The sequence below is a fragment of the Schistocerca americana genome, chromosome 11, assembly GCF_021461395.2.
Source record: "Schistocerca americana isolate TAMUIC-IGC-003095 chromosome 11, iqSchAmer2.1, whole genome shotgun sequence".
Taxonomy (NCBI): Eukaryota; Metazoa; Arthropoda; class Insecta; order Orthoptera; family Acrididae; genus Schistocerca; species Schistocerca americana.
In genome coordinates this window covers 153,051,681-153,070,641 of record NC_060129.1, presented here as the reverse complement: position 1 = coordinate 153,070,641, position 18,961 = coordinate 153,051,681, and the positions used below count along the sequence as shown (strand labels likewise).

The 18,961-nt window shown below is 45.9% G+C and overlaps 1 protein-coding gene across 1 annotated transcript in view; it reads right to left on the bottom strand.

Moving 5' to 3' along the window:
* Nucleotides 1-18,961, bottom strand: part of LOC124553413 (ankyrin-3-like) — a 132,654-nt gene that overhangs the window by 36,327 nt on the left and 77,366 nt on the right. The window contains exon 8 of the mRNA XM_047127277.1: nt 16,232-16,398. Within this exon, the coding sequence (XP_046983233.1) occupies nt 16,232-16,398 (167 nt within the window). The remainder of the gene's footprint in view (nt 1-16,231; nt 16,399-18,961) is intronic.

Genomic DNA, 18,961 nt, shown 5'->3' with positions numbered 1-18,961 from the left:
CGTGTACCGCAAGTCTCTAGAGGAACGGAAGGTTCCAAATGATTGGAAAAGAGAACAGGTAGTCCCAGTCTTCAAGAAGGGTCGTCGAGCAGATGCGCAAAACTATAGAGCTATATCTCTGACGTCGATCTGTTGTAGAATTTTAGAACATGTTTTTTGCTCGAGTATCATGTCGTTTTTGGAAACCCAGAATCTACTATGTAGGAATCAACATGGATTCCGGAAACAGCGATCGTGTGAGACCCAACTCGCTTTATTTGTTCATGAGACCCAGAAAATAGTAGATACAGGCTCCCAGGTAGATGCTATTTTTCTTGACTTCCGGAAGGCGTTCGATACAGTTCCGCATTGTCGCCTGATAAACAAAGTAAGAGCCTACGGAATATCAGACCAGCTGTGTGGCTGGATTGAAGAGTTTTTAGCAAACAGAACGCAGCATGTTGCTATCAATGGAGAGACGTCTACAGACGTTAAAGTAACCTCTGGCGTGCCACAGGGGAGTGTTGTGGGACCATTGCTTTTCACGATATATATAAATGACCAAGTAGATAGTGTCGGAAGTTCGATGCGGCTTTTCGCGGATGATGCTGTAGTATACAGAGAAGTTGCAGCATTAGAAAATTGTAGCGAAATGCAGGAAGATCTGCAGCACATAGGCACTTGGTGCAGGGAGTGGCAACTGTCCCTTAACATAGACAAATGTAATGTATTGCGAATACCTAGAAAGAAGGATCCTTTATTGTATGATTATTTGATAGTGGAACAAACACTGGTAGCAGTTACTTCTGTAAAATATCGGGGAGTATGCGTGCGGAATGATTTGAAGTGGAATGATCATATAAAATTAATTGTTGGTAAGGCGGGTACCAGGTTGAGATTCATTGGGAGAGTCCTTAGAAAATGTAGTCCATCAACAAAGGAGGTGGCTTACAAAACACTCGTTCGACCTATACTTGAGTATTGCTCATCAGTGTGGGATCCGTACCAGATCGGGGTGACGGAGGAGTTAGAGAAGATCCAAAGAAGAGCGGCGCATTTCGTCACAGGGTTATTTGGTAACCGTGATAGCGTTACGGAGATGTTTAATAAACTCAAGTGGCAGACTCTGCAAGAGAGGCGCTCTGCATCGCGGTGTAGCTTGCTCGCCAGGTTTCGAGAGGGTGCGTTTCTGGATGAGGTATCGAATATATTGCTTCCCCCTACTTATACCTCCCGAGGAGATCACGAATGTAAGATTAGAGAGATTAGAGCGCGCACGGAGGCTTTCATACAGTCGTTCTTCCCGCGAACCATACGCGATTGGAACAGGAAAGGGAGGTAATGACAGTGGCATGTAAAGTGCCCTCCGCACACACTGTTGGGTGGCTTGCGGAGTATAAATGTAGATGTAGACGTATTACCTAAAATGAACTGTATGCAAAGTCCATGCAATGCGTTTTTACCTCTGCACACTCATTAAAATTTCGTGTAAAGGTTTACGTAAATGCGATACAGCAAGTAACCATGAGGAATAACGAAAATAAATTCGGTCCTTTATCGAGAGAAGATATCAGGCTGTAACAGGCACAAGAATCAATTTTTTCTACCGAATAGTTTCCTTGGAATCGGATGGTAAGTATTTCATAGCTGCCGCCGCGTCCGCGCCAGCGGTTCGGCGAAAGTTCGTGTGGCCCGGGGTTCCGTACCTGACGTCACGCTCAGCGCGCTCTGTGATTGGTGGCGCGGACCTGGAGTTCGGCACGCGGCAGCGGCAGCGGTTCGACATGGGCAAACCGCGACGCAGAAGGCGTTTCCATGGCAACCACGCCGCTGCCGCGCGGTTTTGATGCGCGGCAGCCCTAGTGGGAAACGGCCTTAAATGTTGCCCATCACAAGTCTGTTGCAATAACATACTGTCCTATCTGTATAAACTTGATGCCACAGGTGAACAGCTGCAAATCTTCAACCACACGATCCTCGAGATTTATGGTTTCCCTTATTTAGCACAATGTGTCCTCAGAATGGGTAGAGACCTCAATTGCTTAATTTCTTTCAACAGAAGTCTTTCGAAATGGAGATACTGAAAAGGTCATACGCAACTATGGCGCTCCTGTACTACACCACTGATCCCTCTAATCTCTCCTGTTAGTGGAACGACATTATGCAACTAGAATCTGTATTACTCTGCTCTAAGAGCTAGTTCTGCATATTGCCTTGTATGCTCTGTGTCGCACAGAGCACTGGCCATCCGCTACGAGTACTTCAGTCTGGGAAGCCTCACCGGCAAACATTGCATCAGGGTAGCAGCTGCAGTCACACCACAACTCCTTCTCAACATTTCTGACATATTCCAACAATACGACACCAAACTGTGCACAGTGAAACTTCGAGCCAGTGAAAGGGAGTATGTGTCCTCGGAGTCTTTCGTGGCACAATGTTTGAATAAATACTTCTCGGTTTTCAAGCTGCATCGATTTGAACAAAATTTTAGATTTTTTGATCGGAGGTAGCCACCGAAAGCGCGAGAATTTCAGTCGAATTGGTGCGCTTGAAAAGTGAGAAATTTTACTCAAAGAGAATTTGTTTTCCATTTCAGTAAGGCCGGTATTAAACTATCAAATTTCTTTGTCAAATATCTTTGTCAAAGATATTTGATGGTGTAATAGGGAACTTTGTCAAATGTCGTCAAATATTTGATCATATTAGGGCCTCGCTGTCTTCTGTTCACTGCAATGTGACATGTTGCCACGTGGAGCGCTAGCATCGCTGCAGCGTTCTGCCATCTGTAGTGGTTTTATAAATGCTGCCGGTAAATACAATTGGTGTGTGCCGACAACTACAAAATTAATAGAGATGTATGAAGCTGATGAGGCGCTTTACAACATGAAGCATCCCGAATACAAAAAATAGATTAAGAAGGTTGGAGATGTAGCCTGACCTGACCTGACCTGACCTAACCTAACCTAACCTAACCCTCTCCTGTAGCAAGGAATCGGAGTATTACAGAGAGCCTGTCTTCTGCAGGTGTAGCAGTTCTTAAGTGAGTATTGTGCTTTGTGATATGAGGATACACTTCACTGAGCACATACAGAAATGTATGCTCATCCATTCTTAAGTAATTGATGTACGACTTGACGTCCTCCACTATGAGCTCATGTAACAGGTTTTGTTGAATGCTTTTATCGTGTCGTCGTAAAACACAGGGCTTCACCCAGGTACGTTTCCTTTCTTTCCCCCACTTCTCTTCCACATGTGCACACAGTGCAGTTGTGGTACATGCAAATGCTGCAGTTAAGAACAAATTGTTTTTGTCAGCCATCTTGAACTTTGACGAAAAATATGATGAGAGCCCTACGTCAAAGATCTTTGTCAAATATGTTTGACAGAATATTTGTTCATATCTTTGATCAAATCATTGACAAAGAAATTTAATAGTGTAATACCGGCTTAACACAAATGTTATCTTTTGTTGTGTTCAAGCTCCACCCTCTTCCTTCCCCCCCCCCCCCCCCCACTCCACTCTGTTAGCCGTAATACAAATAACGTTACCAATTCAGAAAACTCATAATAAGCATTCTCTCACAGATACTGCGAGATTCCTATTAAAACGAAAAGAGTTTGAGTAACTTCATTCATGTCTAACACTTATCAGCGCCGTCCTACCCCTCTAATGTAGAGCATCAAAAAGTGTCAACGAATATGTAAATATTTTTATTAGTATCAGATAACTACTGGTTTCATTTCCTACAGCTTTTGTCGGTGTTAGGCACAGATGGTTAATTTAGGTGGCACTAAAAACTGGTAAAGCAACACACACTGATTGGATGTCTCAACGTATAGATGACTGAACGGGAGACCTTAATTTTTATCCAGTACTGTACAGATTTCCAGATGATTCTGTCACACAAACACAAAAGTATGTACTTACAATCGGAGAATAGCAACTGCTACACCGTTTTATAAATTTGAAGTCAGTGTGATACTACGAGTGTCGTTCAATAAGTGATGCAGCACATTTTTCTCGGCCAATTTCGGTTGATAAATTGGAGAATTTGTTGTGGGAATAGTGGAACATTCCAGGTTCAGCCACTATACCCGCGTCCGCCCACGCTGATTTACGTTTCCCGTGATTTTCCTAAATCGCTTCAGGCAAATGCCACGATGGTTCTTTGAAACGGCACGGCCGACTTCCTTCCCCATCCTTCCGTGACCCGATCGGATCGATGACCTCGCTTTCTGGTCCCCTCCCACAAATCAAACAACCAACCATCCCCTATACCTTCATCAAGTTCCAGTAAGTGGCGGCTGAGCCATAGTTGTGTCCGGCTCTACGAAAAGCGCGCGAGGCGGAGTGCTTTCGCTTCGCGTCTAGTGTTTGCGGTGGCGCTTTCCGCTTGGCGCGCTGTTTGGATCGCTACCGCCCTCTGGAGGGAGGTGGAGCAACTGTACGGCCGCGTGATGATCGAGGGGGACGTACTGGGCGGTGACCGAGAGAGGCGATGGCGCGAGCGGGGCCCTGCTGCTGGGGGTCGTCAAGTGCTTTGGCTGATCTCTTGGCTGTCAGGGACCAAGTCTGCCTTAGCCACATGTACGTGGCTTATGAAGCTTAGAAGCCGTGGTGCAGGAGACCAGCGCGAGGGACTGTATGTCTTCTAATCGGCCGTTGATACCACTGGCAGCAGTTGGCTCTAAGAAGCATTTGGAAGTGCGACGTATTCCCAGCGCTGTAGTGGAGTGTGGGAAGTTGAGTACTGTTTTTATGTAACAGAGTTATATATATATATATATATATATATATATATATATATATATATATTTATATATATTACTGGCCATTAAAATTACTACACCAAGAAGGAATGCAGATGATAAACGGGTATTATACTAGAACTGACATGTGATTACATTTACACGCAATTTCGGTGTATAGATCCTGAGAAATCAGTACCCAGAACAACGACCTCTGGACGTAATAACGGCCATGATACTCCTGGGCATTGAGTCAAACAGAGCTCGGATGGCGTGTACAGGTACAGCTGCCTATGCAGCTTCAACACGATACCACAGTTCGTCGAGAGTAGTGACTGGCGTATTGTGACGAGCCAACTGCTCGGCCACCGTTGACCAGACGTTTTCAATTGGTGAGAAATCTGGAGAATGTGCTGGCCAGGACAGCACTCGAACATTTTCTATATCCAGAAAGGCCCGTACAGGACCTGCAAATTGCGGTCGGGCATTATCCTCCTGAAATGTAGTGTTTCGCAGGGATCGAATGAAGGGTAGAGCCACGGGTCGTAACACATCTGAAATGTAACGCCCACTGTTCAAAGTGCCGTCAGTGCGAACAAGAGGTGACCGAGACGTGTAACCAATGGCACCCCATACCATCACGCCAGGTGATACGCCAGTATGGCGATAACGACGAATATACGTTTCCAATATGCGTTCACCGCGATGTCGCCAAACGCGGATGCGACCATCATGATGTTGTAAACAGAACTTGGATTCATCCGAAAAAATGACGTTTTGCCATTCGTCGTCGAGAACACCATCGCAGGCGCTCCTGTCTGTGATGCAGCGTCAAGGGTAACCGAATCCATGGTATTCGAGCTGATAGTCCATGCTGCTGCAAACGTTGTCGAACTGTTCGTGCAGATGGTTGTTGTCTTGGAAACGTCCCGATGTGCTGACTCAGGGATCGAGACGTGACTGCACGATGCGTTACAGCCATGCGGATAAGATGCCTGTCATCTCGACTGCTAGTGATACGAGGCCGTTGGGATCCAGCACGGCTTTCCGTATTACCCTCCTGAACCCACCGATTCCATATTCTGCTAACAGTCATCGGATCTCGACCAACGCTAGCAGCAATGTCGCGATACGATAAACCGCAATCGCGATACGCTACAATGCGACCTTTATCAAAGTCGGAAACGTGACGGTACGCATTTCTCCTCCTTACACGAGGCATGACAACAACGTTTCACCAGGTAACGCCGATCAACTGTTGTTTGTGTATGAGAAACCGGTCGAAAACTTCCCTCACGTCAGCACGTTGTCGGTGTCGCGATCGGCGCCAACCTTGTGTGAATGCTCTGAAAAGCTAATCATTTGCATATCACAGCATCTTCTTCCTGTCGGTTAAATTTCGCGTCTGTAGCACGTCATCTTCATAGTGTAGCAGTCTTACGAGTTTCTTCACCAGTGGATTTGTTGGGGCCGTCGTTTGCCTGTCCGCGGGAATGTGGTAATTGCTTCTTGGTCGGGCTGTTTTGATTCACACTGCGATTGGGTGGTTTTGGGTCGGTGTCGCAGGTCTCTCTGGTTTGGATTCTCTGCAGGCGCCGCCCTTGCTACATCTTCTGGTTTTGAGTAACTAAGGGAGGTGCCGGCTTGTAATCAAAGTATTGGGGCTGATCTTCTGTGTCCCTGTAGACCATCAGTAACAATTCCACCTATTGTGATTTGGGCCCCTTTACACGTGTCACTCCTTCAGCGAGGTAAGGAAATTTTTTTTTGGGAAGTGCCTTTAATGTGAAGGTTTGTGTGCTGGTTTATTGACATTTATTTTGTAACAAATATAAGTTATGTAACTGATGAGAGACAAGTATTTTTGCTTAGTACAAGCTAGCTGCTTAAAGTTTTTTTTTTGGAATTGTTCCCTTATTCATATAACAAGTTTAAAATCTTCTTATTGTTAACGTCAAACCTTGCAATATCCTTTACATAGAGCTACTTTTAAAAAGGTTTTTTTTAGTTAAAATCTCATTATTGCCAAGTTGTCATACCCAGTAATCTCCTTTAATAATGAAAATTGTCATGCTATTTGAAATTGTTTTGAAATTATTTTTTTAAAAAATGCCAGGCTTACATTTTATTATTGAGAAAGTTTAAAATAAAAAGGTATCTTTAGCAGTGTGTGTTATTTCACCAGCACCTCCTGGCCCCTACTTCCATGATAACGTTTTGGGATAACTTGTGTACTTGAGTTGTTGTTTGTGAACCGCCCTAATTACCGGTTCAGCGACCCTACAGTTGGCCTTTAAAGTGACATCTGTAACGGAAGCGCGTTCCAAGCAGAGAGCTGTCACTGAGTTTCTTTTGTCGGAAAAGTTGACCATCGCATATATTCGTAGGCGCTTCCAGAATGTCTACAGATACCTGTCACTGAACGGTGTGTCGTTGCGCGAGGCGTCTTTCACCATGGCAACAAAATCGCGCCAACATATCCGATCTCCTCCGTGCCGGCGGGTCGCACCCAACCGTGCCTCCCGCCATGTTGCAACGTGCGGTCACGCTCGGCCAATAGTTGGGGCTGCCAGTGGGTGCGCATTGGGGTCCTCGTCGCCTAACACGAAGGCATAAGGAGCAATTAAGCGCCATCTGTGCGTAATAGCTTCTGGGTCAAAGGGCTGATCGTGACGATATCTTGTCGAACATCGCCACACGGGTTCATTACTTCGAACCGGAAACAAAGCGGCAATCTATGCAGCGGCGACACACTGCCTCTCCTCCGAAGAAAAAGTTGAGAGTCGATAAACTTAGGGACACGCCCCTGTGTGACTCTGAAGGGGTTATTCTGTTTGATGTCCTGCCTCGTCGTGCTACATGCAACTCGAAAGTATGTTGTGCTACCCTCAGCAAACTGAAGAAAAGACTTCAACGTGTTCGTGGCCACAAAAATTAAAACCAACTTCTGCTTCTCCGTGACAACGCAATCCCTCACACGAACCTGACCGGAGTGGAGGCCGCAAAACTTCAGTGGACGGTTCTTCCTCGTCCATCCCACAGCCCGGATCTCGCACCTTTACCCCAATGATTGATGCGCTCCGGGGGAAGCATACTTAGATGATTTTTTTTTTTTTTTGGTCATCAGTCTACTGACTGGTTTGACGCGGCCCGCCATGAATTCCTATCCTGTGCTAACCTCTTCAGAGTAGCACTTGCAACCTACGTCCTCAATTATTTGCTTGACGTATTCCAGTCTCTGTCTTCCTCTACAGTTTTTGCCCTCTACAGCTCCCTCTAGTACCATGGAAGTCATTCCCTCATGTCTTTGCAGATGTCCTACCATCCTGTCCCTTCTCCTTATCAGTGTTTTCCACATATTCCTTTCTTCTCCGATTCTGCGTAGAACCTCCTCATTCCTTACCTTATCAGTCCACCTAATTTTCAACATTCGTCTATAGCACCACATCTCAAATGCTTCGATTCTCTTCTGTTCCAGTTTTCCCACAGTCCGTGTTTCACTACCATACAATGCTGTACTCCAGGCGTACATCCTCAGAAATTTCTTCCTCAAATTAAGGCCGGTATTTGATATCAGTAGACTTCTCTTGGCCAGAAATGCCTTTTTTGGCATAGCGAGTCTGCTTTTGATGTCCTCCTTGCTCCGTCCGTCATTGGTTATTTTACTGCCTAGGTAGCAGAATTCCTTAACTTCATTGACTTCGTGACCATCAATCCCGATGTTAAGTTTCTCGCTGTTCTCATTTCTACTACTTCTCATTACCTTCGTCTTTCTCCGATTTACTCTCAAACCATACTGTGTACTCATTAGACTGTTCATTCCGTTCAGCAGATCATTTAATTCTTCTTCACTTTCACTCAGTATAGCAATGTCATCAGCGAATCGTATCATTGATATCCTTTCACCTTGTATTTTAATTCCACTCCTGAACCTTTCTTTTATTTCCATCATTGCTTCCTCGATGTACAGATTGAAGAGTAGGGGCGAAAGGCTACAGCCTTGTCTTACACCCTTCTTAATACGAGCACTTCGTTCTTGATCGTCCACTCTTATTATTCCCTCTTGGTTGTTGTACATATTGTATATGACCCGTCTCTCCCTATAGCTTACCCCTACTTTTTTCAGAATCTCGAACAGCTTGCACCATTTTATATTGTCGAACGCTTTTTCCAGGTCGACAAATCCTATGAAAGTGTCTTGATTTTTCTTTATCCTTGCTTCCATTATTAGCCGTAACGTCAGAATTGCCTCTCTCGTCCCTTTACTTTTCCTAAAGCCAAACTGATCGTCACCTAGCGCATTCTCAATTTTCTTTTCCATTCTTCTGTATATTATTCTTGTAAGCAGCTTCGATGCATGAGCTATTAAGCTGATTGTGCGATAATTCTCGCACTTGTCAGCTCTTGCCGTCTTCGGAATTGTGTGGATGATGCTTTTCCGAAAGTCAGATGGTATGTCACCAGACTCATATATTCTACACACCAACGTGAATAGTCGTTTTGTTGCCACTTCCGCCAATGATTGGGATGATAGGGACGATAGGGACGTTACTGATGCTACAAGACGTCGACCACTAGGACAGAAGCGTGTGGGCTTTCAAGCACTACCAGTGAGGTTGCACTGAACGGGGATTACGTTAAAAAATAGGGTTTTGTAGTCTGAAGAGTGGGGAATGATATGATGCACCGGGTTTCCGAATGAAACAAACCTGCTTCAAGAAAAAAAGTCTTGCGTTACCTGCTTGTTGGACGCCCCTCTTATTTTCTTATTGTAGTGAAAGTTGCAGTACTGAGAAGGTAGCAGATGTTCCGTGTGGTTTTTGTGCCTCTGTGGTCAACGTTTTCAGCTACAGTTACAGTAACACAAACATACCTGGAACACTGACAGGTTTACTTGCAGATAAACTGACATACTGGCTTCCGTTATCATTTAGCTTTTACATTTTTTCGCTATTGTGTTGTGTGAGCTCTTCTGCAGTCCAGTCCAGACTGGAAAATGTGCCTACATCACAGTGTAGGACGTGACACGTAATGTTTGTTCTCTCCATAAACATAAACATGTGGAAAGCAAACGCGACGTGTCACGTTCTATGCTGTGCTGTAGGCACATTTTTCAGTCCGGACTGGACTGCAGAAGAGCTCAGACAACACAGACTTCCTGGATGACAAAAATTCAAATGAATTTGCTACTGAAGTCAACGAAAATCTTTCACTGAAAGAGTATAGTAATTAAGTGCCAGATCGGGGAGCTCCCCATCCTAATAACTGTATGCTGCCTGATATCTTCACCACACTGAGGACAAGTAATTATAACTCATATCTTTCAGTTTATGATAACTTTTATTTCAACTTAGATATATGTAACGAGTGGTCGAATACAAAACAGACTTAACACGATATGTACGGCCCACGGAGGCATAAAACTGTTTCAAAACTTCGACACAGTGAGTGCAAACCTGTCACAGGGAGCATTCCGGTAGGTAGAACTGCATATATTACGGTCTTGCACTGCGGTAATCAGCAAATTACACAGCTGTCGCATACACACTTAATCAAGCCTGAAGAGGAATTATTGCCACACAGAGCCTAGTGACGGCTGAAGAAAGAAACACTGGACAAATGAGTGCGCCGGCCGCTGTGGCCGAGTGGTTGTAGGCGCTTCAGTCCGGAACCGCGTTGCTGCTACGGTCGCAGGTTCGAACCCTGCCTCAGGCATGGATGTGCGTGATGTCCTTGGGTTAGTTACGTTTAAGTAGTTCTGACAAGGGAACCTCCCCATCGCACCCCCCTCAGATTTAGTTATAAATTGGCACAGTGGATAGGCCTTGAAAAACTGAACACAGATTAATCGAGAAAACAGGAAGAAGTTGTGTGGAACCGTGAAAAAAAATTAGTAAAATATACAAACTGAGTAGTCCATGCGCAGATAGGCAACATCAAGGAGTCTGTGAGCACAGGAGAGGCGTGGTCCCGTGGTTAGCGTGACTAGCTGCGGAATGAGAGGTCCTTCGTTCAAGTTTTCCCCCGACTGAAAATTTTCTCAAAGTTATGATCTGTCCGTTCGTTCATTGACGTCTCTGTGCACTGCTATAAGTTTAGTGTCTGTTTTGCGACCGCACCGCAAAACCGTGCGATTAGTAGACGAAAGGACGTGCCTCTCCAATGGGAACCGAAAACATTTGATCGCAAGGTCATAGGTCAACCGATTCCTCCACAGGAGAACACGTCTGATATATTCTATACGATATTGGTGACGGCATGTGCGTCACATGACAGGAATATGTTGTCGACCCACTTAACTTGTACACTTGGCGAATGGGTAAAAAGATTCTTCTACCTTGCCCGATATAGGTTTTCTTGTGGATGTGATAATCACTCCCAAAATAGTGATGAAAACATAAGAGTTTGTCACATAAACTGAAAATAAAAAATTAAACTTTTCACTCCAGGAAAGACTTGAACCTAGGACCTCTCGTCCCGTAGCTGCTATCGCTAAGCACGGGACCACGGCGCTCGGTGACTCCGAGCGTCCTTGATGTTGCCTGTCCCCGCATGGACTACTCAGTTTGTATGTTTTACTAATTTTTTTCATAGTTCCACACAACATCTTCCAGTTTTCTCGATTCATCTGTGTTCAGTTTTTCAAGGCCTATCCACTGTGCCAACTTATAACTAAATCTGAGGGGGGGGGGGGGGGGGGTGCGATGGGGTGTAAGTTCTAAGGGACTGGTGACCTCCCATAGTGCTTAGAGCCATTTGAACCAAGTGGGTGCTGGAGAGTCTCTACTCACCCTTAAGCGTGGAGAGGAGTGACGTTTGGCAGTGAAACCAGCACAGAATGCGTCCCAGACTGTGCGACCGGCCGTCCTGCCGATATGCTTATGTACCTGACGGCTCATGACAGGGCTGCGTGACGTCACCGAGTCCTGCGCTTGCTGCGCGCGTGACCTTCCAAAGGCGGGGCGATTAGATAAGCAGTACCTCGAGTATGTATTACCAGGTGTCACAGACTTCGCCGTCCGCCGCTTTAGCTGAATCGTCAGCGTGACGGACGGCCGTCATAAGGGGCTCGGATTCGATTCCCGGCGCGCAGGTCGCCCAATGTGGCGTCGAATGTAACAAGAGCTGCACCAAGGCGGCCGGACTTGCCCAGTGAGGGTCCTCCGGGCTAATGACGCCAAACGCTCATTTTCATTTTTCCACAGCCTTAGCCAACCAGCGAGCTGTATGAGCAGGCTTATATAATCCGTCTACTGGCACACAGATATCAGATAACCAGGAATGCGAAATATCAACATGTATTCCTAAACATCTGGCACTGCGTGACTGAAAATTTTCTCATGATCTCAGTCTCGACAGCATAAAACAGTCTGTTTTGTAATTGCATATAAAATACATCTGGCTGTAGTGCTGATGCTGGTTTGTCAGTTGCATTTCACTCGAGTCAATAGTCTTATGAGAAACGCACAAAACAGGATACATTTTAAGTGTGTAACATAAAACTTTGTAACTATAATTAAGATGAAGGTGGCAGGGGTAAATACGGCCGAAAGCTCTTTGCAATTTGTACAGAAACCAGATGGCAGTTATAAGAGTCGAGGGGCATGAAAGGGAAGCAGTGGTTCGGAAGGGAGTGTGACAGGGTTGTAGCCTCTCCCCAATGTTATTCAATCTGTGTATTGAGCAAGCAGTAAAGGAAACAAAAGTAAAATTCGGAGTAGGAATTAAAATCCATGGAGAAGGAATAAAAACTTTGAGGTTCGCCGATGACATTGTAATTCTGTCAGAGGCAGCAAAGGACTTGGAAGAGCAGTTGAACGGAATGGACAGTGTCTTGAAAGGAGGATATAAGACGAACATCAATAAAAGCAAAATGAGGATAATGGAATGTAGTCGAATTAAGCTGGGTGATGCTGAGGGAATTAGATTAGGAAATGAGGCACTTAAAGTAGTAAAGGAGTTTTGCTATTTGGGGAGCAAAATAACTGATGATGGTCGAAGTAGAGAGGATATAAAATGTAGACTGGCAATGGCAAGGAAAGCGTTTCTCAAGAAGAGAAATTTGTTAACATTGAGTATAGGCTTAAGCGTCAGGAAGTGAAAGTATTTGTATGGAGTGTAGCCATGTATGGAAGTAAAACGTGGACGACAAATAGTTTAGACAAGATGAGAATAGAAGCTTTCGAAAAGTGTTGCTGCAGATGAATACTGAAGATTAGATGGGTAGATCACATAACTAATGAGGAGGTATTGAATAGAATTGGGGAGAAGAGAAGTTTGTGGCACAACTTGACTAGAGGAAGGGATCGGTTGGTAGGACATGTCCTGAGGCATCAAGGGATCACCAATTTAGTATTGGAGGGCAGCGTGGAGGGTAAGAATCGTAGAGGGAGACCAAGAGATGAATACACTAAGCAGATTCAGGACGATGTAGGTTGCTGTAGGTACTGGGAGATGAAGAAGCTTGCACAGGATAGAGTAGCATGGAGAGCCGCATCAAACCAGTCTCAGGACTGAAGACCACAACAACAACAACAACAATTAAATAACAAAACTGACAGATGTAAAGGTAATATCCGGAGTAGCACGGGGAAGTGTGATAGGACTGTTGCTGTTTACAGTATATATGGAAATGGAAATGAGGGTTTGGCGTCAATGGACGGGAGTTCCCTTACGGGGCAGGTCCGGCCGCCTCGGTGCAGGTCTTGTTACATTCGACGCCACACTGGGCGAACTGCGCGCCGGATGGGGATGAAATGATGATGAAGACAACACAGCACCCAGTCCCTGAGCGGAGAAAATCTCCGACCCAGCCGGTAACCGAACCCGGGCCCGTAGGACGGCAACCCGTCACGCTGACTACTCAGCTATTGGGGTGGACACAGTATATATAAATGAGCTGGTAGAAAGGATCGGAAGCTCTTCAAGGCTCTTAGCAGATGATGCAGTTGTCTACACCAAAGTAGCAACGCCAGGAGATAATAAGAATTTTCAGAACGACCTGCAGAGAATTGGTGGTTGATGCAGGCTCTGGCAGCTGACCCTGAACGTAAATAAACGTAACATATTGGGCATACACAGGAAAAGAAAGCCACTACTGTACAGCTACACTATTGAAGACAAACAGCCAGAGACAGCGCCTGCCGTAAAATATCTAGGAGTAAGTATCCAGAGCGACCTTAACTGGAATGACGATATGAAACAGATAGAGTGAAAAGCAGACACCTGACAGATTCATCGGAAGAATCTTAAGGAAATGTAACTCATCCACGAAAGAAGTGGCTTATAAAGCGCTTTTTCGCCGGATTCTTGAGTACTGGTCATCTGTCTGGGATCCCTATCAGGCTGGACTGATGGAGAAGATCCATCGAAGAGCAACGCGTATCTTCACGGGATGGTTTAGCTGGCGAGAGAGCGTTGCGGAGATGCTGAACAAACTCCACTGGCAGACGTTACAAGAGAGGCGTTCCGCATCACGGACAGGTTTACTATTGAAATTTCGGGGCAGCACATTTTAGTAGCAGTCGGACAACATATTACTCCCCCCCCCTCCTCCCTCCCGACAACCATTCTTCCCACGCACTATTCACGAGTGGGACGGGTTTGGAGGAATCAGACAGTGGTACCGAAAGTACCCTCCACCACTCACCATTACGTGGCTTGCGGAGTGTCATGTAGATGTAGATATATGTACATTACCAGCCATTAAAATTGCAATATGAAGAAAGATTACAAATAACAACGTTTGATTTGTTACTTACATATACACAATTAAAACTGTAGGTGATATGAGGGTATGTAGGGTGTGGGATGTGGCACGCAGGGTTGCCATATCAGCTCTGACACGTCTGCGTGTCAAGTCGAAATAAGCTCGGCTGACGGACAGAGGTGTGGCTTCAAGACTACGTCCGTGTTCACCAGTCACAGAGGACGCGCAGCAGTCGCTACAACAGTCTCTCGGCGACCTGTGAGGTCTGGGGAATGCGCTGACGAGGGCAACAGTCGAATAACTTCTACATCAACGTAGGTGAGGACTGCAGGAGCAACATACGATCTTGTGTTACTGTGTTGAAAGATTACAAAATGGAGAGCTCAAAGTTTCAGCGTCAACGTGTCCTAAATGTAATACCTGCTGTCCAGATTACCTCCTACACTTGTGATCAAAAGTATCCGGACACCGCGAACAACATACCTTTTTCATATTAGATGCACGGTGTTGCCACCTACTGCCAGGTACTCCATATCAGCGACCTCATTAGTCATTAGACATCGTGAGAGAGCAGAATGGGGCGCTCCGCGAAACTCACGGACTTCGAAAGTGGTCAGCTGATTGGCTGTCACTTGTGCCATACGTCTGTACGCGAGATTTCGACACTCCTAAACAGCCCTAGGTCCACTGTTTCCGATGTGATACTGAAGTGGAAACGCGAAGGGACACGTACAGGACAAAAGCGTTCAGGCCGACCTCGTCTGTTGACTGACAGAGATCGCCAACAGTTGAAGAGGGTCATAATGTGTAATAGACAGACACCTATCCAGACCATCACACAGGAATTCCAAACTGCAAGTACTATGGCAGTTAGGCGGGAGGTGAGAAAACTTGGATTTCATGGTCGAGTGGCTGCCCATAACCCAAACATCAGGACAGTAAATGACAAACGACACCACGCCTGGTGTAAGGAGCGTAAACATTGGACAATTGAACAGTGTAAAAACGTTGTGTGGAGTGACGAATCACGGTACACAATGTGGAGATCCGACGGCAGGGTGTGGGTATGACGAATGCCGGTTGAACGTCATCTCCCAGCGTGTGTAGTGCCAACAGTATAATTCGGAGGCGGTGATGTTACGGTGTGGTCGTGTTGTTCATGGAGGGGGCTTGCACCCCTTGTTGTTTCATGTGACACTATCACAGCACGGGCCTACATTGACGTTTTAAGCACCTTCTTGCTTCCCACTGTAGAAGTGCAATTCGTGGATGGCGATTGCACCTTTCAACACGATCGAGCACCTGTTCACAATACACGGCCTGTGGCGGAGTGGTTACACGAGAATAACATCCATGTAATGGACTGGTCTGCACAGAGTCCTGACCTGAATCCTACAGAACACCTTTGGGTTGTTTTGGAACTCCGTCTTCGTGCCAGGCCTCACCGACTGACATCTATACCTCTCCTCAGTGCAGCACTCCGTGATGAATGGGCTGCCATTCCCCTTCCAGTACCTCATTGAAGGTATGCCTGCGAGAGTGGAAGCTGTCATGAAGGATGTGGGCCAACACCATGTGGATTTCCAGCGTTACCGATGGAGGGCGCCACGAACTTGTAAGTCATTTTCAGCCAAGCGTCCACATACTTTTGATCACGTAGTGTATGTGAACCACATAACATCCTACGTGAACCGCATACCATCAGATCAGGTGTCGCGTCTGTATGATCACGGCAATCCGTCTGTTCTCGTTGATGTGTCCAAACTGGGAAATATCCATCTCGACACTGCGCACACATGTGGGACGCCTCTGAAGACAGCACCTTCGTGCGACTCCCGTGTGCAGAGACGACGCTGGCTGCAGCGCTGCTGGTGAGTCTTCCCCAGCTGCCGTGCCTGGGGAGGCTCACAGCCTGTGCTGCTACAGACGCCGACTCACTGTCCACGTGGACACTCGTCTGGCTATGGATACACGTGACAGGTCTGTACAATGCTGCACGGCCACGTGAACAGCACCTCTGTCCTCTCGGGCGCTAGTTGCGTAGGACTGTCGAGATCCTGAGATCTTGCGTGGCCACGACTCCGCCCGTGAGCTGCAGTCTGGTCGGGACACGACTTCGCTGCACTGTGGGACGTGGCGACAGGCATTGCTCATTCTTACACAAAGCACGTCACTATCAGCCACCACTGAAATACGAGCTACGAATGAAGAACGTGATCCACAAACTGTCCCTACGTAGAGAGTGTGGACTGCATCACTTGCAATTACTTTGTGTGGTAGCGATGGAACGCCTAACCACCTGTACGTCCAGCGGTTGTACAAAAAATGGTTCAAATGGCTCTGAGCACTATGGGACTTAATTTCTAGGGTCATCAGTCCCCTAGAACTTAGAACTACTTGAACCTAACTAACCTAAGGACATCACACACATCCATGCTCGAGGCAGGATTCGAACCTGCGACTGTAGCGGTCGCGCGGTTCCAGACTGTAGCGCCTAGAACCGCTTGGCCACTTCGGCCGGCAGGTGTTGTACACTTCACACACGTGGGCTGAGATGGCAGCGGCGTGCTGCCACACTGGACGCAACTGAGGTGTGTGTCGCCGCTGCCCCGCCACCAACAGGAGCCACACGGCGCCATCTGCGACGTTCTGTTACTCTGGGTACCACACAGATATAAGCCGGATATATGAGTGACCACGGCCAAACTTGCGGCTGGTCCCGGCGGAGGTTTGAGTCCTCCCTCGGGCATGGGTGTGTGTGTTTCTCTTTAAGATAATTTAGGTTAAGTAGTGTGTAAGCTTGGGGACTGATGACCTTAGCAGTTAAGTCCCATAAGACTTCACACACTTTTGATTTTTTTTTTCGGATGCGGCCAATTTTACATGGGAGTGCACCGGGCAACGTGCACGTCGCGGACTGCGGCCAGCCTCTGGCCAGAAACGATACAGGATTTGGGCTGGAAATCATTAAAAGAAAGGCGTTTTTCGTTGCGACGGTATCTTCTCACGAAATTTCAATCACCAACTTTCTCCTCCGAATGCGAAAATATTTTGTTGGCACTGACCTACATAGGGAGGAACGATCAGCACGATAAAATGAGGGAAATCAGAGCTCGTACGGAAAGATATAGGTGTTCGTTCTTTCCGCGCACTATACGAGATTGGAATAATAGAGAAATGTGAAGGTGGTTAGATGAACCCTCTGCCAGGCACTTGAATTTGATTTGCAGACTATCCACGTAGATGTAGATGTAAATGTCGTGTTCTCAGAATCGTTACGTCGCAATCTGTCTGTAGCGATTCTGCGAAACGGTGAATGTCTGGTCGAGAGAGCATTGTACCGAAATAATACACTTCTTGCTCTGTTTCAATCAGCTGTGGTGGAGCTAGGGGGAAGCAACAGGGTGTAGCTAAAGTGCGCGTCATTTATGACGGCGGCCGAGTTTAGGTTCGTTCTGCGCATCTGTCGTCACAAAACAAAGTCAGCCAATGAACAGAGAACGACGTTGCCAGAGCTCGACTGCTGTGCAGAGCCAACACCTTCTGATACACAGGCCTCATGGCGGAACTATGACGTCATCAGCGCTAGGCTAACACCTTTTGCCGCTGCATGACAGCCTGTGCGCTAGAGCCGATGAACGTGTATTTCTTTCGTGAAAACATAACAAATTCACTGATCGTTAAATTTGCCCTTTACAGAGAAATTGTGCCGCCCTTGTATGATATCGCGCGCAATGTGGCACACTGATCGCAACACAGTGTGATCTCCTTCTGTTGTGTTTAAAATCGTATGAAAAATCTGACTTACTTGTTAAGAAAAACGTCGCTACAGAAACCTAGATCCATTAGTCAGTAAATGACACTAACGGAGATACTTCGTAACAGTTAACAGACAGGATGACGAAATTATTGTAGTGATCATAAGTTTATTACTGGGGCAAAAATGTAATTCACTGCGGCATGAATGGCTCATCAATGATCGCATAGATATTGGAGATATTGTCACAGTGAGAAGTTTGATTACAAACGCTCATTTAACCAATGCAAAAGCGTGAAATAACTCATTTGTGGTGTACATTCAAGAACATAATGTATAAACCTACTCAAAGAACTGGTTATTTTAACCACTGCTTCTCAGTATATTTATTCCTTAATGCAATTTGTTGCAAACAATATGTCTCTACTTCCAACCAATAGCTCAATACATAGTACCAATACTAGGAATAAGAACAATCTACATAAAGACCTAAAATCACTTACCTTGGTCCAATATACAGGAATACACATTTTCAATAAATTACCAGCAACCATTAAAAACTTGATTTAAGATAAAGCACAGGTTGAAAAGCTTCCTGGTAGGTAACTCCTTTTGTACTCTACAGATGAATTTTTTAACAGGGACTATTAGAACAGCTGAAGTAAAAATGTCTGTTAGATTTAAGCTCTGACAGCACTTGGCCACAACAGTCAAGAGTAGGTAATTTGTGTATGAGATATTTAGTAAAAGTGTATAATTATGTTTCG